This window comes from Littorina saxatilis, linkage group LG8 (assembly GCF_037325665.1).
Source record: "Littorina saxatilis isolate snail1 linkage group LG8, US_GU_Lsax_2.0, whole genome shotgun sequence".
NCBI lineage: Eukaryota > Metazoa > Mollusca > Gastropoda > Littorinimorpha > Littorinidae > Littorina > Littorina saxatilis.
Window position 1 is genome coordinate 67,810,680 of NC_090252.1, and position 20,635 is coordinate 67,831,314.

General features: G+C 45.3%; 1 protein-coding gene across 1 annotated transcript; it reads right to left on the reverse strand.

The window, feature by feature from the left end:
* Positions 1-4,702: 4,702 nt before the first annotated feature.
* On the reverse strand, positions 4,703-8,833 carry LOC138974224 (uncharacterized). Its single transcript, XM_070346951.1, has 3 exons — positions 6,555-8,833; positions 5,873-6,088; positions 4,703-5,000 (listed from the first exon to the last, which is right to left on the reverse strand). The coding sequence occupies exons 1-3, from the start codon at positions 6,755-6,757 to the stop codon at positions 4,811-4,813; spliced, it is 609 nt and encodes a 202-aa protein (XP_070203052.1). The 5' UTR covers positions 6,758-8,833; the 3' UTR covers positions 4,703-4,810.
* Between the last annotated feature and the right edge of the window lie 11,802 nt (positions 8,834-20,635).

Below are 20,635 nucleotides of genomic sequence, written 5' to 3' on the forward strand. Positions count from 1 at the left end.
TTAGATTTTTTTCAGATTTGTTTTTCATTGCTAGATTGTCCCATCGCTGGGAAATTAGGGTCACTTCCTCCCAGTGGAAAGCTAGCAGCAACAGACTCGTGCTATCCCAAAGTCAAGGGATCTATTACAAATATTTTTGTGTATGTATTTCTTGTCCCATCGCTTGCTAGCTTTCCACTTGGAGGAAGCGATCCGAATTTCTCAGCGATGGGACAAGAAAGACATGAAAAAAGAAATGTTTTTGTTTACATTTTTACAAATCACGGGTTAACAGGCGTCCTTATTGCGTGCCTTACGAGAAACAGATCGCGTGCAAAAAATACACGTAATGCTGTGTTGTCGTATTCTTTGTGCTTTGGTTTATCGTCTCTAATTAAAAGGACCCTATTCTGAGGACTCAATTCTTTCCTATTATCTTTCCGACTCATGCAATGTCACTTTTCTTTGAGATGTTTTGCGAGGAGTTGTGAGCTGAGAATACAGGCGTGTAAGTAGAACGCAAAAATCACACCTTGACTCGATCGGACAGACTGGTTCATGTAAGAGCACTTGACAGTCTCTGTCTCTTATCCCCGGTAGGATCATAAAATCGTGGAATCTGCTGATGTTCGTACTCCCCATCTACTTAGCTTCGTCCAAATAGGCCCACTTCAAACATCACACGCGGAAGACACGACTTGAGCTGGACACCACACGTGCGAACCACGCACCAAGACACCTCGCACCAGTCAGCATTGAAAACAATGTTTTCGCGAGAAATTGACATAAATAAAATCAATTTGAATTGTTAAAAAAAAGAGAAAAAATAAATTAAAGACGGACTCTTGAAGAAGTACCAACCGGTCATGTCTTTCATTCATCCATTTTCTTCTGACAGAAAAAAAATAACACAAGGAAAATGAACACATGTAAATAGGATTAAAAGCAAACGGCAAGTTGGGTGACAAATGTTACTGACCACCACGTGCGAATTTAAATTTGGGTGGTGTCCTAGGTCTCCGGCATAAACACTAATTCATAAAAAAAATAAAACTCTTTATTTCATACGGTAAAGAAATTACCTTTCTGGCAATATATCTTGTTTTAATATAACTGGCCGCATCACAAAGATCTACAGCTAAATGTGTGCATGTAGTTTTTTTATGACGAGTAATGTAGATCAAATCCTGTGGAAATTGGTCGAAAGTCAATATTACAATCAACTACATGTACTTGGCTCACCCATACAAGCTTCAGTCAATACTCATTTCCGCATTCAGAACTATTCTGTTCAAAGACGCTTGAGCGATTGAACATGTAAAACGCACTTGCACATGTTTAAATTTTGACTTTTTTCCTCAGACATTTTTTTTCTTTCCTCTGACATTTAATTTCTTAACCTCTCAAATTAGCGGAACCGAGAGCAATTCCCATGCCTGCTTTTTGCTACCTATTCTCTATGCACTGTCAATAATATGGTTTGAGGCGATTTAGTCGTTTGCTTACAAAAATAAGATATTTTTATTATCAGATCAGCTTTGCAAAGGAGATACTTACAAAAAAAGTCGGATGCGTGGCGACAACTGCTATTTACTGAAAAGGAAGGAGATGAGAGAGAGAGGGGGGGGAAGGGGGGTGGTCCGGGGAGAAGTGGAGGGCAAAAAGGGACAGAGCCGATACGATTACGATGTTGAGGGGAGGGGGGACAGCAAATATTTGCATGCACGTGGTGGTCAGTAACAATCGTCACACGACTTGCCGTTTGCTTTTAATCCTATTCACATGTGTTCATCTTGTCCTTGTATTATTTTCTGTGGGTTTTTTTTCTGTCAGAAGAAAATCGCTTTTCATGCATGAAGACGTGACGGGCTGGATAAAACATGTCTGAGTGAAACGTTATTCCTTTCAGAGTCCGACTTCGATTTTGTCTTCTTCTTTTTTTAACAATTCAACTTGATTTTATTTACATGAATTTCTCGCGAAAACATTTTTTTCAATGCTGGCAATGTCTTAGTGCGTGGTACCACATGTGGTGTCCAGCTCAAGTTATTTGTCTTAGCTTTAAATTCCGCGTGTGATGTTTGAAGTGGGCCTATTTGGACGAAGCTAAGTAGATGGAGAGTACGAGGCAGAGACTGTCAAGTGCTCTTACAAGAACCAGTCGGTCCGATCGAGTCAAGGTGTGATTTTCGCGTGCTACTTAATTAGGCTACACGCTTGTATTCTCAGCTCACAACTCCTCGCCAAATGGTGGCAAAAACTCTCAAAGGAAAAGTGACATCGCATGAGTCGGGAAGATCGTGGGAAAGAATTGAGACCTCAGAATAGGGTCCTTTTAATTAGATACGATAAACCAAAGCACAAAGAATACTACAACACAGCATTACGAGTATTTTTTGCACGTGGTCTGTTTCTCGTAAAGGCACACAATAAGGACGCCCTGGTGGCTTATAGCTACACGAAGCATCCGGTGAGCAACAAATAAAGTTTGGTCGCTAAAAACATGTCCGTACCGTCGTCAGCGAAGATTGCCTTATATGGACCACTGCCTAACATGGACCAATACATTTCTGGGTGGCCGAGTGGTAACGCACTTGCGCTCGGAAGCGAGAGGTTGCGAGTTCGACCCTGGGTCAGGGCGTTAGCAATTTTCTCCCCCCTTTCCTAACCTAGGTGGTGGGTTCAAGTGCTAGTCTTTCGGATGAGACAAAAACCCGAGGTCCCTTTGTGTACACTACATTGGGGAGTGCACATTAAAGATCCCACGATTGACAAAAGGGTCTTTTCTGGCAAAATTGTACAGGCATAGATAAAAAAAAATGTCCACCAAAATACCCGTGTGACTTGGAATAATAGGCCGTGAAAAGTAGGATATGCGCCGAAATGGCTGCGATCTGCTGGCCGATGTGAATGCGTGATGTATTGTGTAAAACAAATTCCATCTCACACGGCATAAATAAATCCCTGCGCCTTGAATATGTGCGCGATATAAATTGCATAAAAAAATCCCTGCGCTTAGAACTGTACCCACGGAATACGCGCGATATTAACACCTATTGTGTTTTCAGCGTAGCAATAGGGTCCGATATTTAGACGAGACAAGTATAATGCCGACGAGTCGAAGACGAGTCGCATTATACTTGTTCGAGTCTAAATATCGGACCCTATTGCTACGCTGAAAACACAATAGCGATTATATAGCTGTTATGACCTTGATTTGTTGTTCCAAACTTACAAAATGACAGTTTTTGCGTCGATGCGTTGATCTCAGGTTTTGATAGCAGACAAACTTCTTACGCGCATCATGTTCGCGCAGGCATGCACACCGCTACACGCTTTCTGACTTTGGAAGAAAAACTGACTCCAAGTGCATTCGATTTCACAACACAGTTGTTGAAACAGCTTTTTAAGTTGTCAGTGTATGCTGTTGTCGATAGAAACATCGCCGTGGTACAGATGGGTAAACCGGAACCATGCGTCTTTGTTATCGACAATATGCTTTTGGATATTGAGAAAAATGGCCGACTTCCGTAGCATTATGCTTTGATGATCGCGGGAAGAGACCACAGCCCCCGAATTCCCCCACGTGTTCATCAGAATAGCTATATAAGCCTCATATTGATTGATTGATTCATTTCAGAAAACTAACGGCGCTGGAACGCTCAAAACAATTTCATTCGCTGTATTCAACCTCTATGGATAACTTGCACATGTCAAAACAGTTGCAACATAGGTACATAGTTGTATAAGGTTAAGTGATAGATTTTGATTACCCTGTGGTTACCATGTTAATGATCTAGTATTTGATTATTGGCATGTCATGTTGTTTTATGTTTTTATCGAATGTTATGCTTGAGTGAATCTTTCTTAAAGGTTTGTTTGTGTGTTCACATAACTTAGCTCAGCTTGATAAGATTAGACAACATTTTGGATGAAATCCTTGAATTGGCAAGTCTCTGATAGTCATCATCTCTCTGACACCCCCCCCCCCCCCCCGACTTTCCCGACTTAAATCTTCCCGATATTGTTGAAATTTAAAATACATGACAGTATTACCCAATTAGGTCTCCCCTGCGTTTAGTACTCACTGACACTGAAAGCCGAGAACATGATTATGCTCGAATATGAATGAGAAAATACATCGACGCACCAAAAATGAAAAGAGCGGTTACCGAAAACACTACGTGTCAATAATCACGCGTACCAGTGGTACTGTTTTCATAAAATGTTCTTCCAGATCTGTACCAAAGCATACTTACAGAGTTAGTCAACCCATGATGGTGTTGATATCACCGTATAAATATGTCTATGTTTCTGTCATCGTCCGCCACTTCTCAGTCAGTCATTCAATATGTCTGTCTGTCTGTCTGTCTGTCTGTCTGTCTGTCTGTCTGTCTGTCTGTCTGTCTGCCTGTCTGTCTGTCTGTCTGTCTGCGCGTCCGTCCGTCTGTATGTGTGTATGTGTCTCTCTCTTTCTCTCTCTTTTCCTGTCTGTCCGTATGTCTGTCTGTCTGTCTGTCTGTCTGACTGACTGTCTGTCTATCTGTCTGTCTGTAAGCCTGCCCGCCCGCCCGTCATTCCGTCCGTCTCTCTCTCTCTCTCTCTCTCTCTCTCTCTCTCTCTCTCTCTCTCTCTCTCTCTCTCTCTCTCTCTCTCTCTCTCTCTCTCTCTCTCTCTCTCTCTCTCGCTCTCTCTCTCTCGCTCACTATTATTTGAGAAACGATTCGGTCTGTGACTTCTTTAAATCGTATCTTGCTGACCGGACACAGTATGTCACTCTACAATGCCAGAATTCGTCTACTGCACTAATAAGACAAACCGGCACGGTGGCCTAGTGGTAAGGCGTCCGCCCTGTGATCGGGAGGTCGTGGGTCCCTATAACCCACGTACTGCCCATCTGCACTAGGAAACTGTTCTCTAATTCTTGCAACCGCACAAGCTGGTAAGGTGATCCTGATGTCTCTCCCAGCCATTTCCAGACCCACCGCACAAGCATGCGGTAAGCTACATACCGATACTGCCTGGAAAGAAAAACAAGCATTCAGTATTAATGACAGTATCAATCAATCAATCAATATGAGGCTTATATCGCGCGTATTCCGTGGGTACAGTTCTAAGCGCAGGGATTTAAAAAAACATTTTATGCAATTTATATCGCGCACATATTCAAGGCGCAGGGATTTATTTATGCCGTGTGAGATGGAATTTTTTGTACACAATACATCACGCATTCACATCGGCCAGCAGATCGCAGCCATTTCGGCGCATATCCTACTTTTCACGGCCTATTATTCCAAGTCACACGGGTATTTTGGTGGACATTTTTATCTATGCCGATACAATTTTGCCAGGAAAGACCCTTTTGTCAATCGTGGGATCTTTAACGTGCACACCCCAATGTAGTGTACACAAAGGGACCTCGGTTTTTCATCTCATCCGAAAGACATATAACGTGCACCACACACAAGACCCTTTTGTCAATGGTGGGATCTTTAACGTGCACACCCCAATGTAGTGTACACGAAGGGACCTCGGCGTTTCGTCTCATCCGAAAGACTAGCACCCACCACCTAGGTTAGGAAAGGGGGGAGAAAATTGCTAACGCCCTGACCCAGGGTCGAACTCGCAACCTCTCGCTTCCGAGCGCAAGTGCGTTACCACTCGGCCACCCAGTCCACAGTACACAAAGTGTACAATCAGGATACTTGAAAACATTCCCCATATTGCTTTGCTCAGAATTAGCACATGCGAATGAATGAATTGTCTTGAAATAAAAATGAATATCTGACAATTAATTTTCATTTTTTTATTTTATTGTTATTTGTTTTTGCACATCTATGACATAAACCTATTTATAGTATCATGATTGCAATTCTAAAAAAAAATAACTTACTCATTAGCATCCTGTATAGCCCTCCCATACTGCTGGTTGTACCAGTGATAGCATGTCTCCAAGACATAGTGGTCCAAGCACACTGATTTGAAGCCAGGGTGGTCAGTGATGCAGCCCACCCCTGTGCTTACTATCAGTGATTCCATTTCTGGAATTTCTTGACAACAGCGGCATTCTCGGATTGAGCCCATGCCTGCACAGTTTGCGCACTGACACCTGCACACACAAAATTTGATACAAGTTTAGTTCAAATTCTCTGCAGTCTACAAACTCACACAAAAAAATTGATCTACTAAGGCAGTAAAACAACTGAAATGGACAAATTCACAACCAATGGTAGTGACCATTATGTCTAGACAAAACCATAATAAATTGTTATTCCATTGGAACATTGGTATATTCATACGTGTACTGATTTGGCTAGTTTTAGTTTTGGGGACTGCTACTAGCAATGATTGAGTGGGCATACTGACTACTCAGTAGGATGATGTTTTGACTAAAATTATAATCAGGAATGCGCATCACTTTCTGGCATGCATGAATTGCATCAAGGGTAAAAGAAGACATCGCACAAACTTTACAAATTACTGACTGCAAAACAAGCTCTACCAGAATCGATTCTATAATAGGAATATATACGAGGAAGAGTCTCACAATCACTGAATCAGTGGTAGTTTCTTACCAGTTGGTGGACATCAAACGATCGAGAGACTCGCTAAAATCGTCTCTGTCGGGTGTTTCCTCAACCTCAGCATCGGACAGCTCAGGTTCAAACTGGTATGGTTGAAGATCGTGTTCATTCAAAACCTCAAAATCACTACTGTAGCACGATAGTTCCAGTGAAGAAACGCTGCTTGTTTCACTGTTTTCTTCATGGTCTGCCATGCCAATACAGCTGCTGACGTCACTGCGAGGGGAGATCAGCCATGGCTGCGTTTTAGATTCTTACTTCCCTTACCCTTAATTGCAGGTATGAAAACCCACTTTCATTGATCGATATCTATTAAACCAAAGGACTTTGCTTGCCAATATTTTGCATCTGGTACTATTTAGTAATGTTCTCTCAGCAGAATTGTTTTGACCGAGCAATGTGGTTGACCTTTAATACTTTGATTAGATACTGCTCCTTTTAGGTATGAAATGATAGCATGTGCATGTGTGTAGGTAAGCGAGCGCACGCTCGCGCGCGCGAGCATGTGTGTGTGTATATGTGTGCATGTGTGTGTGTGTGTGTGCGTGTGTGTGTGTGTGTGTGTGTGTGTGTGTGTGTAAGTGTGTGTGAGCTTGTGTGTGCGTGTGTGTGTATACGAGGGTGTGTGTGTGGATGTGTGTGTGTGTGTGTGTGTGTGTGTATGTGCGCAGTCTTTGCTTTCGTTTACAATTATTCTCTGTAGTATGTTCCAAGGACAGGTTGGAAGATTAGGCTAAGCCTAAAACCTTTATCCTTATGTAATAAAGTTCTGAGTTCTGAGTTCTGAGCTCTCTCTCTCTCTCTCTCTCTCTCTCTCTCTCTCTCTCTCTCTCTCTCTCTCTCTCTCTCTCTCTCTCTCTCTCTCTCTCTCTCTCTCCTTTGCTGGGCCGTCAAGGTGCAACTCTCTTCCTTCGAATGTTAAAACTAGCAAATCTGTAAATATCTTTAAATCTTCCTTAAAAAAACATCTAAACTGTTCTCTGTAAGTACACACCCACGGTGACATAATTATGTGAATCTTACAGTTCTGTCTAATGTATACTATATTAATATTACTATATAATTATATTCACGTCATATTACATATTAATAGCATATAGTATTCATATTGTTTTACTTCGTATATTTATTAGACTGTGTGTTTCGTGTGGCCGTGGTGCTTATGCCTATTTACTGTACATTTACATGTTATGCCTATATGATTTCATTATATTATGTTGGTTATATGCGTGCGGATGTGTTAGTGTGAATGTAAAGGGCACGTTGTAAGATTAGGCCCTTGGCTTAAAATGTTTACCATTTATGTCAATAAAATGTTCTAAGTCTAAGTCTAAGTCTCTCTCACTCTCTCTCTCTCTCTCTCTCTCTCTCTCTCTCTCTCTCTCTCTCTCTCTCTCTCTCTCTCTCTCTCTCTCTCTCTCTCTTCCTCTCTGTACACACTTAGCAAGAGAATGTAGGCGAAGGTTACCCTAAGCTGTCACTATGTTACTAATTGAAATCAGTGCTTTTTCAAGAGGCAATTGTTAAAGCAAGGTTTGTCATGAAAGACTGATGTAAAGGGCTTTCAAGTACATGATGAGAGAGCAGCAGACACAACAATTGCAATTCACTGTAAAGGATCCTACTTCATAGGTCACACATCATTGGTCCGGTTGAGTTGACCACCGTCGTCAGCTGGAAATGTTTATTGTCGCCGTGTTCCTGTCAAACCAACCGAGCTACACCCGTTTGTTCTTTTACACAAGGATTGTTAATTTATATGAATACAAGGTACAACTTGGCAAACTAAAACAAGTTAACTGTATTATGTCCATATGACGAGAATGAGTTCTGAATATACATTAAAATACTTTAGCCCGGGACAAACATTACTCTAAATGCAGACGCCTTCCAACGCATATAGATAGGAAACTGTTCCGTACCATTTTGGTTGGAATTAAATTGTTCTATTGTGGATAGTCACTATTATTCAGTTGCTCTGGATCGCACGCGATGGTCGGTTGGGCAGTCAGATATGTTTGTCAGTGCCAGACCTATTAAGTTAGGGGATGGTTGGAATACAACATAGTGTAGATATGCGGTTCGGAGGTCTATTCTACACGTCATAAAAAAGTAGGCACATGGGTTTTAGTTTTTTTTTAATTATAACTAGTTTACGTCATTGAAACGACCAAATGGCTTGGAAGATTTTCTTATCTTTTCATCGTACCAAATCAACTTTGGGGAGGGGGTTGGGGTGCACATAAAAAATATTCTTACTCACACAAAAAAACTTAAAAAATCAGAATTCGTTGCCCACTAGATGCTTTGTGTAGCAATAAGCCGTTGTTAACCCGTGATTTGTAAAAATGTAAAAAAAATAATTACAAATCACGGAGCGCGCCCCGCCAGTTGTAAAAACATTTTTACAAATCGCGGGGCGCGCCTCGCTATTTGTAAAAATGTTTTTACAAATCACGTTTTTGCGCCCGATATTTTCTTGTCATCCTCAAAGTCAAGGGACAAAAACGAAACCCCTTGACTTTAGGGGTATTGCGACTCTGTTAATTTTAAGATTGGTTTTTTTCTTCATTACTAGGATGTCCCATCATTGGGAAATTCCGGTCGCTTCCTCCCAGTGGAAAGCTAGCAGTGACAGAGTCGCACTACCCCAAAGTCAAGGGATCTATTAGTCCCGTTTCGCCGTTATCCCAATTCGCCCCCATCGCATTTTGGCGACATTTCTCAGGCCAAGTGTCATTTTACCACCATGTCATGTACCATTAGCTCCACATCCCATTTTGGCGCAATCCCGGATCGCCGTTATCCCATTTCGCCCCAATCCCAGTAGCTTAACATCCCAAGTCAAGGGATCTATTAGATTTCTAGATTGTCTCATCGCTGGAAGATTCGGGTCGCTTCTTCCCAATAAAAAGCTAGCAGCAACAGAGTCGCGCTACCCTTAAGTCAAGGGATCTATTGGATTTTTTTTGATTTTTTTTTCATTACTAGATTGCCCGAACGCTGCGAAAGTCGGGTCGCTTCCACCCAATGGAAAGCTAGCAGCAACAGAGTCGCACTATCCCCAAGTCAAGGGATATATTAGATTATTTTTTTTCCTTACTAGATTGTTCCATTGCTGGGAAATTCGGGTCGCTTCCTCCCAATGGAAAGCTAGCAGCAACTACAGAGTCGCGCTACCCCGAAAGTCAAGGGATCTATAAGATTTTTTTTCAGATTTGTTTTTCATTTATAGATTGTCCCATCGCTGGGAAATTAGGGTCACTTCCTCCCAGTGGAAAGCTAGCAGCAACCTAGTCGTGCTACCCCAAAGTCAAGGGATCTATTATATATATTTTTGTGTATGTATTTCTTGTCCCATCGCTTGCTAGCTTTCCACTGGGAGGAAGCGATCCGAATTTCTCAGCGATGGGACAAGAAAGACATGAAAAAAGAATTACATTTTTTGTTTAAATTTTTACAAATCACGGGTTAACAGGCGTCCTTATTGCGTGCCTTACAAGAAACAGATCGCGTGCAAAAAAACCACGTAATGCTGTGTAGTATTCTTTGTGCTTTGGTTTATCGTCTCTAATTGACCCTATTCTGAGGTCTAAATCTTTCCTATTATCTTTCCGACTCATGCAATGTCACTTTTCTTTGAGATGTTTTGCGAGGAGTTGTGAGCTGAGAATACAGGCGTGTAAGTAGAACGCAAAAATCACACCTTGACTCGATCGGACAGACTGGTTCATGTAAGAGCACTTGACAGTCTCTGTCTCTTATCCCCGGTAGGATCATAAAATCGTGGAATCTGCTGATGTTCGTACTCCCCATTGTCACGATCGGGTGACAGAGACCAAGAAAGCGTCACTCAGTGGAGTGCCTGTTCTGGGTCAATGTATGATAGAAAGCGCCTGTGCGTGATATTGGACACAGCAGAGTTTTTGCTGACAGTGCTCCCGAGCACGGATGTTTTGAAACGCACGAGCTTCACAGTGCAGGTTTCTGCTGTCATAGGGCTGACGGTTTTTTTCGCTGACAGCGCGCACGGGATTTTCAGGGATTGAGTTTCTCGTGTCTTTTTTCCTGCTTGGGGAGGCAAAACTGTGTATAGCTGGACTGGTTTGGTGACAAGGTCAGTCACGTGTATTTGGCTAGGTGGTCTGTCAGAGACTCAAGGACGACACACTTGACACCCAGCGGCAGAAGGGGAAGGACCTAACACACAGTTACTAGAGTATGATGGTTTTTCACCGAGTATCATATTCGGCACTCTAGGGGAACTTCCACAAGTTATTCCTTTCCTCTGCCACGTATTTTGCTGAGGACAAGTCGTCACATTTCCTTCGTCGGCGATGGCTTTCGCATAAGGATTCGACAAGGGGTTCTGGACGTTTTGGGTCACTGTTGACGAACAGAGACTGTTCCAGGGAGGAGGCGGACTTTGCTTCCATTGAGAGTTACAATCATAGGCTTTTGAGGTAATAAATCATTATTTAACGCTGTTGATGAGTCTGTGTTGTGGAATGAAATACTCTCTGTTGTTCTTTCCAGGTTAGCGCATAATTTACTCTCTGTGACGCTAAAATACTAATCTGTATATGGTTTTTGCAGATAGGGAGAGAAGGACGGAAAATGGCTGTTTTGTTGTTGTAAAAAGTCAGTTTTGTGCAGGCCCACGTGCTCGATGAGATATTTAAAGATGACATGTTTTAAGGTGGTGGGTGAGGGGTAGCTGACATGTTTAGTGCACCGATGCTTTCTGTTTGCAGCCTTCCTTCGTTCGTTCGTTTCGTCCGTTCGTTACGTTCCCGTAACATCGGCACGGCTGACTCTGGCGGGAACTGTTGAGGCTACGCTAACCAGGAGACCGGCTAACCAGCGGACCGGCTAACCAGCGAACCGGCTAACCAGCGGACCGGCTAACCAGCGAACCGACTAACCAGCATACCGGCTAAGCAGCAGCAGCAGAGATAAAGCTAAGTGCACCATGTCGTACGCACCCCGTTGACCACCGTTGTCTTTTCGTATCTATGATTTCATTGGAGTAGTGACAACGTGGGGTGTGACCCCTGCACGAACTAGAGCTTTTCGAACAGAACATTCGCATTTAACTATATTTACACGGGTTCAGCGTGTTACTATAATTTTCTATATACTACTGGCATTTTGTCAGTGAACACTGTTTTTTTACGTGTTGAGAACGTAAAAGGAACATATTTTGAGTGAAGGCTCGAGGGAGGTGGAGAGTTTATACATAAACAGGCGTCTGAAACTTATACTTTTGTTGACTCTATTTAATTGTATGACTGCGAGAGTGGATCGTGGTGTGGTTAGTTAATTAGTAGTAATTAACCGGTTCATAATCACCTTAAGTGATATATTGAAACGTGACACATGGGGGCCAAGCCGGGATTTACTCAGTTAATTTCCAACTGATAAAGACCCACCAATTAAGGATAACTAAGAGCAGATAATCTCGTCAGTGCTCGACTTATTTTCTGCTTGGTGCTACCCTTTTTTGTATAGTTTTGATCATATACCACACCTTAAGCGATTCACATCTTGCAGGAAATGTAAATTGTAATTTGTGAGTTATTGTATGCGCTAACTGTGATTACCTCCCTTTCCTTTGTTTGTGAATCTTTGTTGTTGTACGTTCAGAGTTTTCCGTTGCAGAGAGCTGAGCGGGGTTAGCGGATTTGTTATTCGTTTTACTCAGTTTTCTCTACATTGTTGTTTCGCATTCCGTAACAGGTTACATTTTCTACCGTCTTGTTTTACTTGGATTTTTCTCCATATTTTGACTTTGTTGGAATTTTGGGGGGGAAGGGTCCGAGGACTTCTGTCCTAACCAAGGCTGTGGGAAACACTCTGTTTCACCGCAAAAAGCAGCCGATAAAGTAGGCCACGGCTGTGGGAAACACTTTGTTTCACCGCAGAAAGCAGCCATAAAGTAGGCTACGCGATTTGTTCTACACCGTTTGGATTTTTCTTCTGCATTTTCCGGTTGCTGGATTTTTGTATCCATTTCATCACCGCGTGTTCTAGCTATAGCTGCGTTAGACTTACTTTGGTAATAAAGCTTTGCTAAAACTAACCATGGCCACGGGGGATCTCCGACGAGGAGAATAACTTTCGAGACTCCTGGTAGTGAGCAACCGACTGAGCGAGACGCACGCGTTAGAGCCCGAAGCGTTCTAAAACGCTTAGAAGTGGAACGGAAGGAAGAATTTGAGCGACTGACAAGAAAAGAAGAACGTGACAGACAGGACAAGAAGGACGAACTTGACAGACAAGAAAGAGAACGACAGGCCGAACGACAGGCAGAACGAGACAGACAGGAAAGGAAAGACGAACGTGACAGACAGGACAAGAAAGAGAAAGACGAACTTGACAGACAAGAAAGAGAACGACAGGCAGAACGAGACAGACAGGAAAAGAGAGACGAACGTGACAGACTAGACCGGAAGGAACAGGCGGATCGCGATCTCCAGCTAGAACTAGCTAGGCTACAGGCCGAGAAGGGTACGCTTACTCAGGCTAGCGCGCCGACGTTTGTTGCCGACCGTACGAGACTGCCGACGTTCGACGATGACAAGGACGAGCTCGACGATTTTTTACGCCGGTTTGAGCGCATTGCATCCGACCAGAAGTGGGACGAGGCCACGTGGGCTAGCCGCCTTAGCACCTGCTTAAAGGGACGCGCATTGCAGCTCTACAACGCTTTGGAGGACGACGAGGCGAGAGACTATCAGGCACTTAAGAAGGCGTTACTCCAGCGCTTTAACCTGACTGCTGAAGCCTACAGACGACGTCTGCGTAACAGCAAGAGACTGAGCGGCGAGCTGAGTCATCAGTTTGTGGCACGCCTTAACCTCTACCTGCGGCGCTGGGTGGAGATGGCCGAAAAGGACTGGACCGTCAACGACCTTGCCGACCTCATAGTCATGGAACAACTGATGTCCAGCCTGCGACCTGAGGTGGTGACCTTCGTGCAGGAGCACCAGCCCAAGACTACTCAGGAGGCAGCCGACTGGATCAGAGTGCACGAGGACGCCCAGGCGATCTCCGGCAAATCTTCAGGCTCACGGCCAGGAAAAACGGGAAATTCGGGTTCTTCAGGACCCAAGGACGGGAAGGACGATCAGGGACACAAGGGATCGAGTTCCAGAACTGACATCCAGTGTTACTACTGCAACAAGCGGGGCCACGTGAAGAAGGACTGCCACAAGAGACAGGCTGACCAGAAGGGCGTTCACTTCGTTGGCAGTGAGGAGTTCAGGGACGTCACGAGCTCATGCACCATCCCACAACTCTGCGTTCCGTGCTCCAGGAAACATTTCCAGCCCCACTGCAACGTCTACGTTAACGGAGTGAAGGGCGAAGGTCTGCGGGACACAGGGGCAGACATGATAGTGGTTCGGGCGAGTCTAGTTCCAGCTATGGCCTACACAGGAGACAGCATCAGGGTGAGAATGGCCGAGGCATCTCACGCTTACGACTTGAACACGGCAGTGATCAAGGTCGTAACACCGTTGTTCACGGGGACCATTGTGGCCGTCGTCATGGACGATCCTCCATGCGACCTGCTCATTGGAAACCGGGTTCAGTTTGTGGACGGCGTCACCAGGGAGGTTCCCGTTTATCGGTCTCCCGACGTCATTTCAGTGCTCACGCGGGCACAGGCGGAGCGAGAGGACAAACCTCTCAAACCCCTACCTGCTGCACGAGCTGCCCTGGGGAACGTGACCCCCGCGCTTCTCGCGAAGGCTCAGGATTCTGACCCGACCTTAGCTACTCCTCGGGAGCACGCGAAGTCGGGGAAGGTGAAGCTGAGCGGGAAGCATGGGAGGTCAAAGTTCCTCAGGGACAAGAAGTTGCTCTACCGGGAGTTCAGCAACCAAGAAGGTACATTCAAACAGGTTGTCGTGCCTCGCGAGTTTCGCGAGGGTGTCATGGCAACGGCACACGACTCGATTCTGGGAGGTCATCTTGGTACCAAGAAGACCACGGATCGTGTCTGGCGCCACTTTTACTGGCCAGGCATCTGCACGGATGTCCGACGTTTCTGTGCGTCCTGCGATAAGTGCCAGAAGGTGGTTGCCAAAGGAAGGGTGAGGAAGGTCCCCTTAGAGAAGATGCCGCTCATCGACGAACCCTTTCGTCGGGTGGCAGTGGACATCATCGGGCCCATCTTGCCTGCGTCTGAGGACGGAAACAGATACATTTTGACCATGGTGGACTACGCTACTCGATACCCAGAGGCGATCCCTCTGAAATCGATTGAAGCCACGCGAGTAGCTGAGGCTCTGGTTACTATGTGGTCCCGGCTGGGAATTCCATCAGAGGTACTCACCGACAGAGGCACGCAGTTCACGGGAGGAGTGATGGCGGAGGCAGCACGACTGCTATCACTGGAGCAGCACTTCACCACTCCTTACCATGCTCAGTGCAACGGACTGGTGGAGAGGTTCAATGGCACCTTGAAGACCATGCTGAGGAAACTAGCTCAGGAGAAACCACGCACGTGGGACAGGTACATCCCAGCATTGCTTTTTGCATACCGCGAGGTTCCTCAGGAGAGCTTGGGTTTTTCCCCATTTGAGTTGTTGTACGGCAGACAGGTACGCGGTCCCATGGCTATCCTGCGTCAAGCTTGGACGGACGAAGAAGCTGACGAGGAGGTGCAGACGACAGCGACCTACATCGTAGAACTCAGGAACAGGATTGAAGAGACCTGCAAATTGGCTCAAGAGAACCTGGGAAGAGCAGCACAGCGTTACGCGCGAGGATTCGACCGCAAGGCACGGCCGCGCAGCTTCAAGATTGGAGAACGGGTGTTGCTACTTCTACCTGTCAAACACAACAAGCTACAACTGCAGTGGCAAGGACCTTTTGAGGTGACAGCGAGGGTGGGCCAGAACGACTACAGGATCATGATGCACGGGAAAGCACGCCTGTACCACGCCAACCTGCTGCGCGCCTACATAGAGAGGACAGCCTACGGGGAGAAGAACAAAGACCAGAAGAACAAAGACAAGAAGACAGAGAAGGTTGCAGTCATCAGGGGTGAAACGAGGGGTTGCTCGTTCTTGAGGACGACCTTTCTGTCTGGAAACGGACCATCAACCTCTGCAATATCTTCAGGTTGCAAGGTTGGCAAACGCCAGACTTATGCGCTGGGCGTTGATTCTCCAACCGTACCAATTCACGGTACGCGTCATTCCGGGCGCCAACAATGTTGGAGCTGACTTTCTCTCTCGGGCTGTAGAGGAGAACATGACTGTGAGCGAAACCGAGGTTTCGTCTTGAAGAGGGGAGGTGTGTCACGATCGGGTGACAGAGACCAAGAAAGCGTCACTCAGTGGAGTGCCTGTTCTGGGTCAATGTATGATAGAAAGCGCCTGTGCGTGATATTGGACACAGCAGAGTTTTTGCTGACAGTGCTCCCGAGCACGGATGTTTTGAAACGCACGAGCTTCACAGTGCAGGTTTCTGCTGTCATAGGGCTGACGGTTTTTTTCGCTGACAGCGCGCACGGGATTTTCAGGGATTGAGTTTCTCGTGTCTTTTTTCCTGCTTGGGGAGGCAAAACTGTGTATAGCTGGACTGGTTTGGTGACAAGGTCAGTCACGTGTATTTGGCTAGGTGGTCTGTCAGAGACTCAAGGACGACACACTTGACACCCAGCGGCAGAAGGGGAAGGACCTAACACACAGTTACTAGAGTATGATGGTTTTTCACCGAGTATCATATTCGGCACTCTAGGGGAACTTCCACAAGTTATTCCTTTCCTCTGCCACGTATTTTGCTGAGGACAAGTCGTCACATTTCCTTCGTCGGCGATGGCTTTCGCATAAGGATTCGACAAGGGGTTCTGGACGTTTTGGGTCACTGTTGACGAACAGAGACTGTTCCAGGGAGGAGGCGGACTTTGCTTCCATTGAGAGTTACAATCATAGGCTTTTGAGGTAATAAATCATTATTTAACGCTGTTGATGAGTCTGTGTTGTGGAATGAAATACTCTCTGTTGTTCTTTCCAGGTTAGCGCATAATTTACTCTCTGTGACGCTAAAATACTAATCTGTATATGGTTTTTGCAGATAGGGAGAGAAGGACGGAAAATGGCTGTTTTGTTGTTGTAAAAAGTCAGTTTTGTGCAGGCCCACGTGCTCGATGAGATATTTAAAGATGACATGTTTTAAGGTGGTGGGTGAGGGGTAGCTGACATGTTTAGTGCACCGATGCTTTCTGTTTGCAGCCTTCCTTCGTTCGTTCGTTTCGTCCGTTCGTTACGTTCCCGTAACATCGGCACGGCTGACTCTGGCGGGAACTGTTGAGGCTACGCTAACCAGGAGACCGGCTAACCAGCGGACCGGCTAACCAGCGAACCGGCTAACCAGCGGACCGGCTAACCAGCGAACCGACTAACCAGCATACCGGCTAAGCAGCAGCAGCAGAGATAAAGCTAAGTGCACCATGTCGTACGCACCCCGTTGACCACCGTTGTCTTTTCGTATCTATGATTTCATTGGAGTAGTGACAACGTGGGGTGTGACCCCTGCACGAACTAGAGCTTTTCGAACAGAACATTCGCATTTAACTATATTTACACGGGTTCAGCGTGTTACTATAATTTTCTATATACTACTGGCATTTTGTCAGTGAACACTGTTTTTTTACGTGTTGAGAACGTAAAAGGAACATATTTTGAGTGAAGGCTCGAGGGAGGTGGAGAGTTTATACATAAACAGGCGTCTGAAACTTATACTTTTGTTGACTCTATTTAATTGTATGACTGCGAGAGTGGATCGTGGTGTGGTTAGTTAATTAGTAGTAATTAACCGGTTCATAATCACCTTAAGTGATATATTGAAACGTGACACCCATCTACTTAGCTTCGTCCAAATAGGCCCACTTCAAACATCACACGCGGAAGACACGACTTGAGCTGGACACCACAGTCATGTTCGAACCACGCACCAAGACACCACGCACCAGTCAGCATTGAAAACAATGTTTTCGCGAGAAATTGACATAAATAAAATCAATCTAAATTGTTAAAAATAAGAGAAAAAAGAAATCAAAGACGGACTCTTGAAGAAGTAACGTTTCACTCAGATATATTTTATCCAGCCGGTCATGTCTTTCATTCATCCCTTTTCTTCTGACAGAAATAAAATAACACAAGAGAAATGAACATATGTAAGTAGGATTAAAAGCAAACGGCAAGTTGTGTGAAAAATGTTACTGACCACCACGTGCATGCACATATTTGCTGCCCCCCCCCCCCTCAACATCGTAATCGTATCGGCTCTGTATCCCTTTGCCCTCGACCTCTTCCCGAACACCTCCCCCCCCCCCACCCCCTTCCTTTCTTTTTAGTAAATCCCCCCTCAGTCGGAGCGGCAGTTGTCACCACGCATTCGACTTCTTTTTGTTTTGTTTTAATAGTATCTCCTTTACAAGCTGATCTGATAATAAAATATCTTATTTTTGTAAGCCCTTAGAAAAAATCTCCCTAGAAAGAAATGGGTTAAAGCATGATGCTATTAAAATATTGACGGGTGAATGCCGGCTACACAAACACACGTACCAAAGTACTCATCCTCCCCGAAGACGGAATGTGACCCCCAATGTGGTGGGAACTTAAAAGCGGTCACATACGCGTTTTTCTCCTAGGTACGGGGAGAACGCAGAAAAAGAAAAAGTAGAAGAATGGCCTTTCCGAGCATAATTATATAGCCAGTTAAACAATTTCATTATTTGTAGTTTCAGAGATATGGAGCTTCAAAGTACTGATCCTTATTTTCTGGGAGCATATTTCAGAAGCAGTTATAAATTACATCCAGTGATGCAGTCCACCTGACCTGATCGTGACCTATACTGCTGGCGCTGGTGGTCGGTCACATTACCTTTTCGGTCCACGGCGGGTTATGCAACACAAAGGTGCAGACAGGCCTCTTTTTCACCTAACCAAGGTTACGGATGTTAGTGACCTGATCGTGACCTACGCTGCCGGCGCCGTGTCTCGGTCACATCAATCAATCAATCAATATGAGGCCTATATTGGGGCGGGGATATAGCTCAGTTGGTAGCGCGCTGGATTTGTATTCAGTTGGCCGCTGTTAGCGTGAGTTCGATCCCAGGTTCGGCGGAAATTTATTTCAGAGTCAACTTTGTGTGCAGACTCTCTTCGGTGTCCAACCCCCCCCCCCCCCACCCCCCGTGTACACTACATTGGGTGTGCACGTTAAAGATCCCACGATTGACAAAAGGGTCTTTCCTGGCAAAATTGCTTAGGCACAGCCGGTTAATAATTGTCTACCTATACCCGTGTGACTTGGAATAATAGGCCGTGAAAGGTAAATATGCGCCGAAATGGCTGCAATTACTGGCCGTATAAAATTTCATCTCACACGGCATTACTGCAGAGCGCCTAGAACTGTACCCACGGAATATGCGCGATATAAGCGTCATTGATTGATTGATTGATTGATTGATATTGCTATTTCATATGTTACGTGGATTTCCATTGGTCAATTGGGCAAAACTGAGCTCAGTGCAAAAGTGATATCGACGACATTTCCTTTATTGCTTCCCCACTTCAAAAGCAAAAACACCTAAATTTAAAAACAAACAAATATATACACAAAGAAAAAAGCCAAGCACCCCCCTTCAATTTCGCAATGACTGATTTTTAAAGTTCTGGTATGGAAACAGTAAGTTCAGGAGCTCGGTTTGACAAATGTTATCGACAAGAGCAACTCTTTGGAAATAACATCACACAAGAAAACTCCAGTTTTGATTGGTTTTAATCGTGATTTGGTACCTTGCCAAAAAGTGACGTTTTAACCCTAAAACAGTACCCCTGATAAGTATGGAGCTGCAAGCTGAAAAAGACAGGTTTAGGTAAATGTGTCATGAAAAAAATGTAATTGAGAGTGCTCAGATGGCATACGCAATTCAAAAGTTCAATATCGAGTGAAACCCCCGCGTGCCCGGATGACGGCGTCAACCCTGCGTCTCATCCCTCCAGTCAAACGTCGGATCTGTTCACGGGTCACTTGCAATCACTCACGATGCAAAGCTGCCTCCAATTCACGTAATGTCTGCACAGGAGGCTGCAGAGCTTGTATACGACGCCCCAGGATGTCCCAAACATGCTCCAGCGGATTAAGATCTGGACTCATTGCCGGCCATGGGAGTGTTGTTACAGCGTTGTTCTGGAGGTAGTCCACTACTGCCCTGGATCGATGAGGCCTGGCGTTATCATCCATGTACACGGGTCTTGTGGCAAGTGGGTGGTTGTCAAAATGAGTAACGACAACAGGTTCCAGGACATGTCGCATATACTGATCACCCGTGAGGTTGCCACGTACGGTGACAAGGTCTAGCTTGCAGTCATGGGAAATGCAACCCCAAACCATGACTGACCCGCCACCGAATGGAACAGTTTGTCTGATGTTCCTGGGTGTATAGGCCGTGTTCCTGTGCCTCCATACCCTCAGTCGGCCGTCAGTGACATGGAGAAGGAATCTGCTTTCGTCCGACCAGTGGATCCTCCTCCACGTTCTCAGGTTCCATCTTTGCCGTGCCAGACACCATGCCAAGCGTCTTCTCTTGTGGTCATCTGTCAGTCGGGGACGCTTAATGACTCTTCGGGCTGCCATTCCTGCAGCTTTCAAGCGGTTTCGTACGGTCCTGGTTGACAGATGTCGATTTGGAAGCCATGCTCGTTTCAGGACGGTACTCGTTGAAAATGGCTCACGCCGAATTATTCGGAGAAAAGCTCGGTCTTCACGTTCTGACGTCACACGGGGTCGCCCTGACTGTGGACGGTCCTTCACAGCACCAGTCTGACGATTTTTGCGTACCAAACGGCTGATGACTGTGTAGTGGTAGCCAAGTTGACGACCAATCGCTTTGAAGGATGCTCCGCTAGCATGCATTCCTATAATCTGCCATCGGATCGCCTCTGATAATCGTCTTCTCGCCATGTTCACAGAGAATGTTTGCAAATTGTCGTCGCCCAGTGTTAAATACAGAAATTTGCAGCGTGAGCATACTGCCTTTTTTAACATTC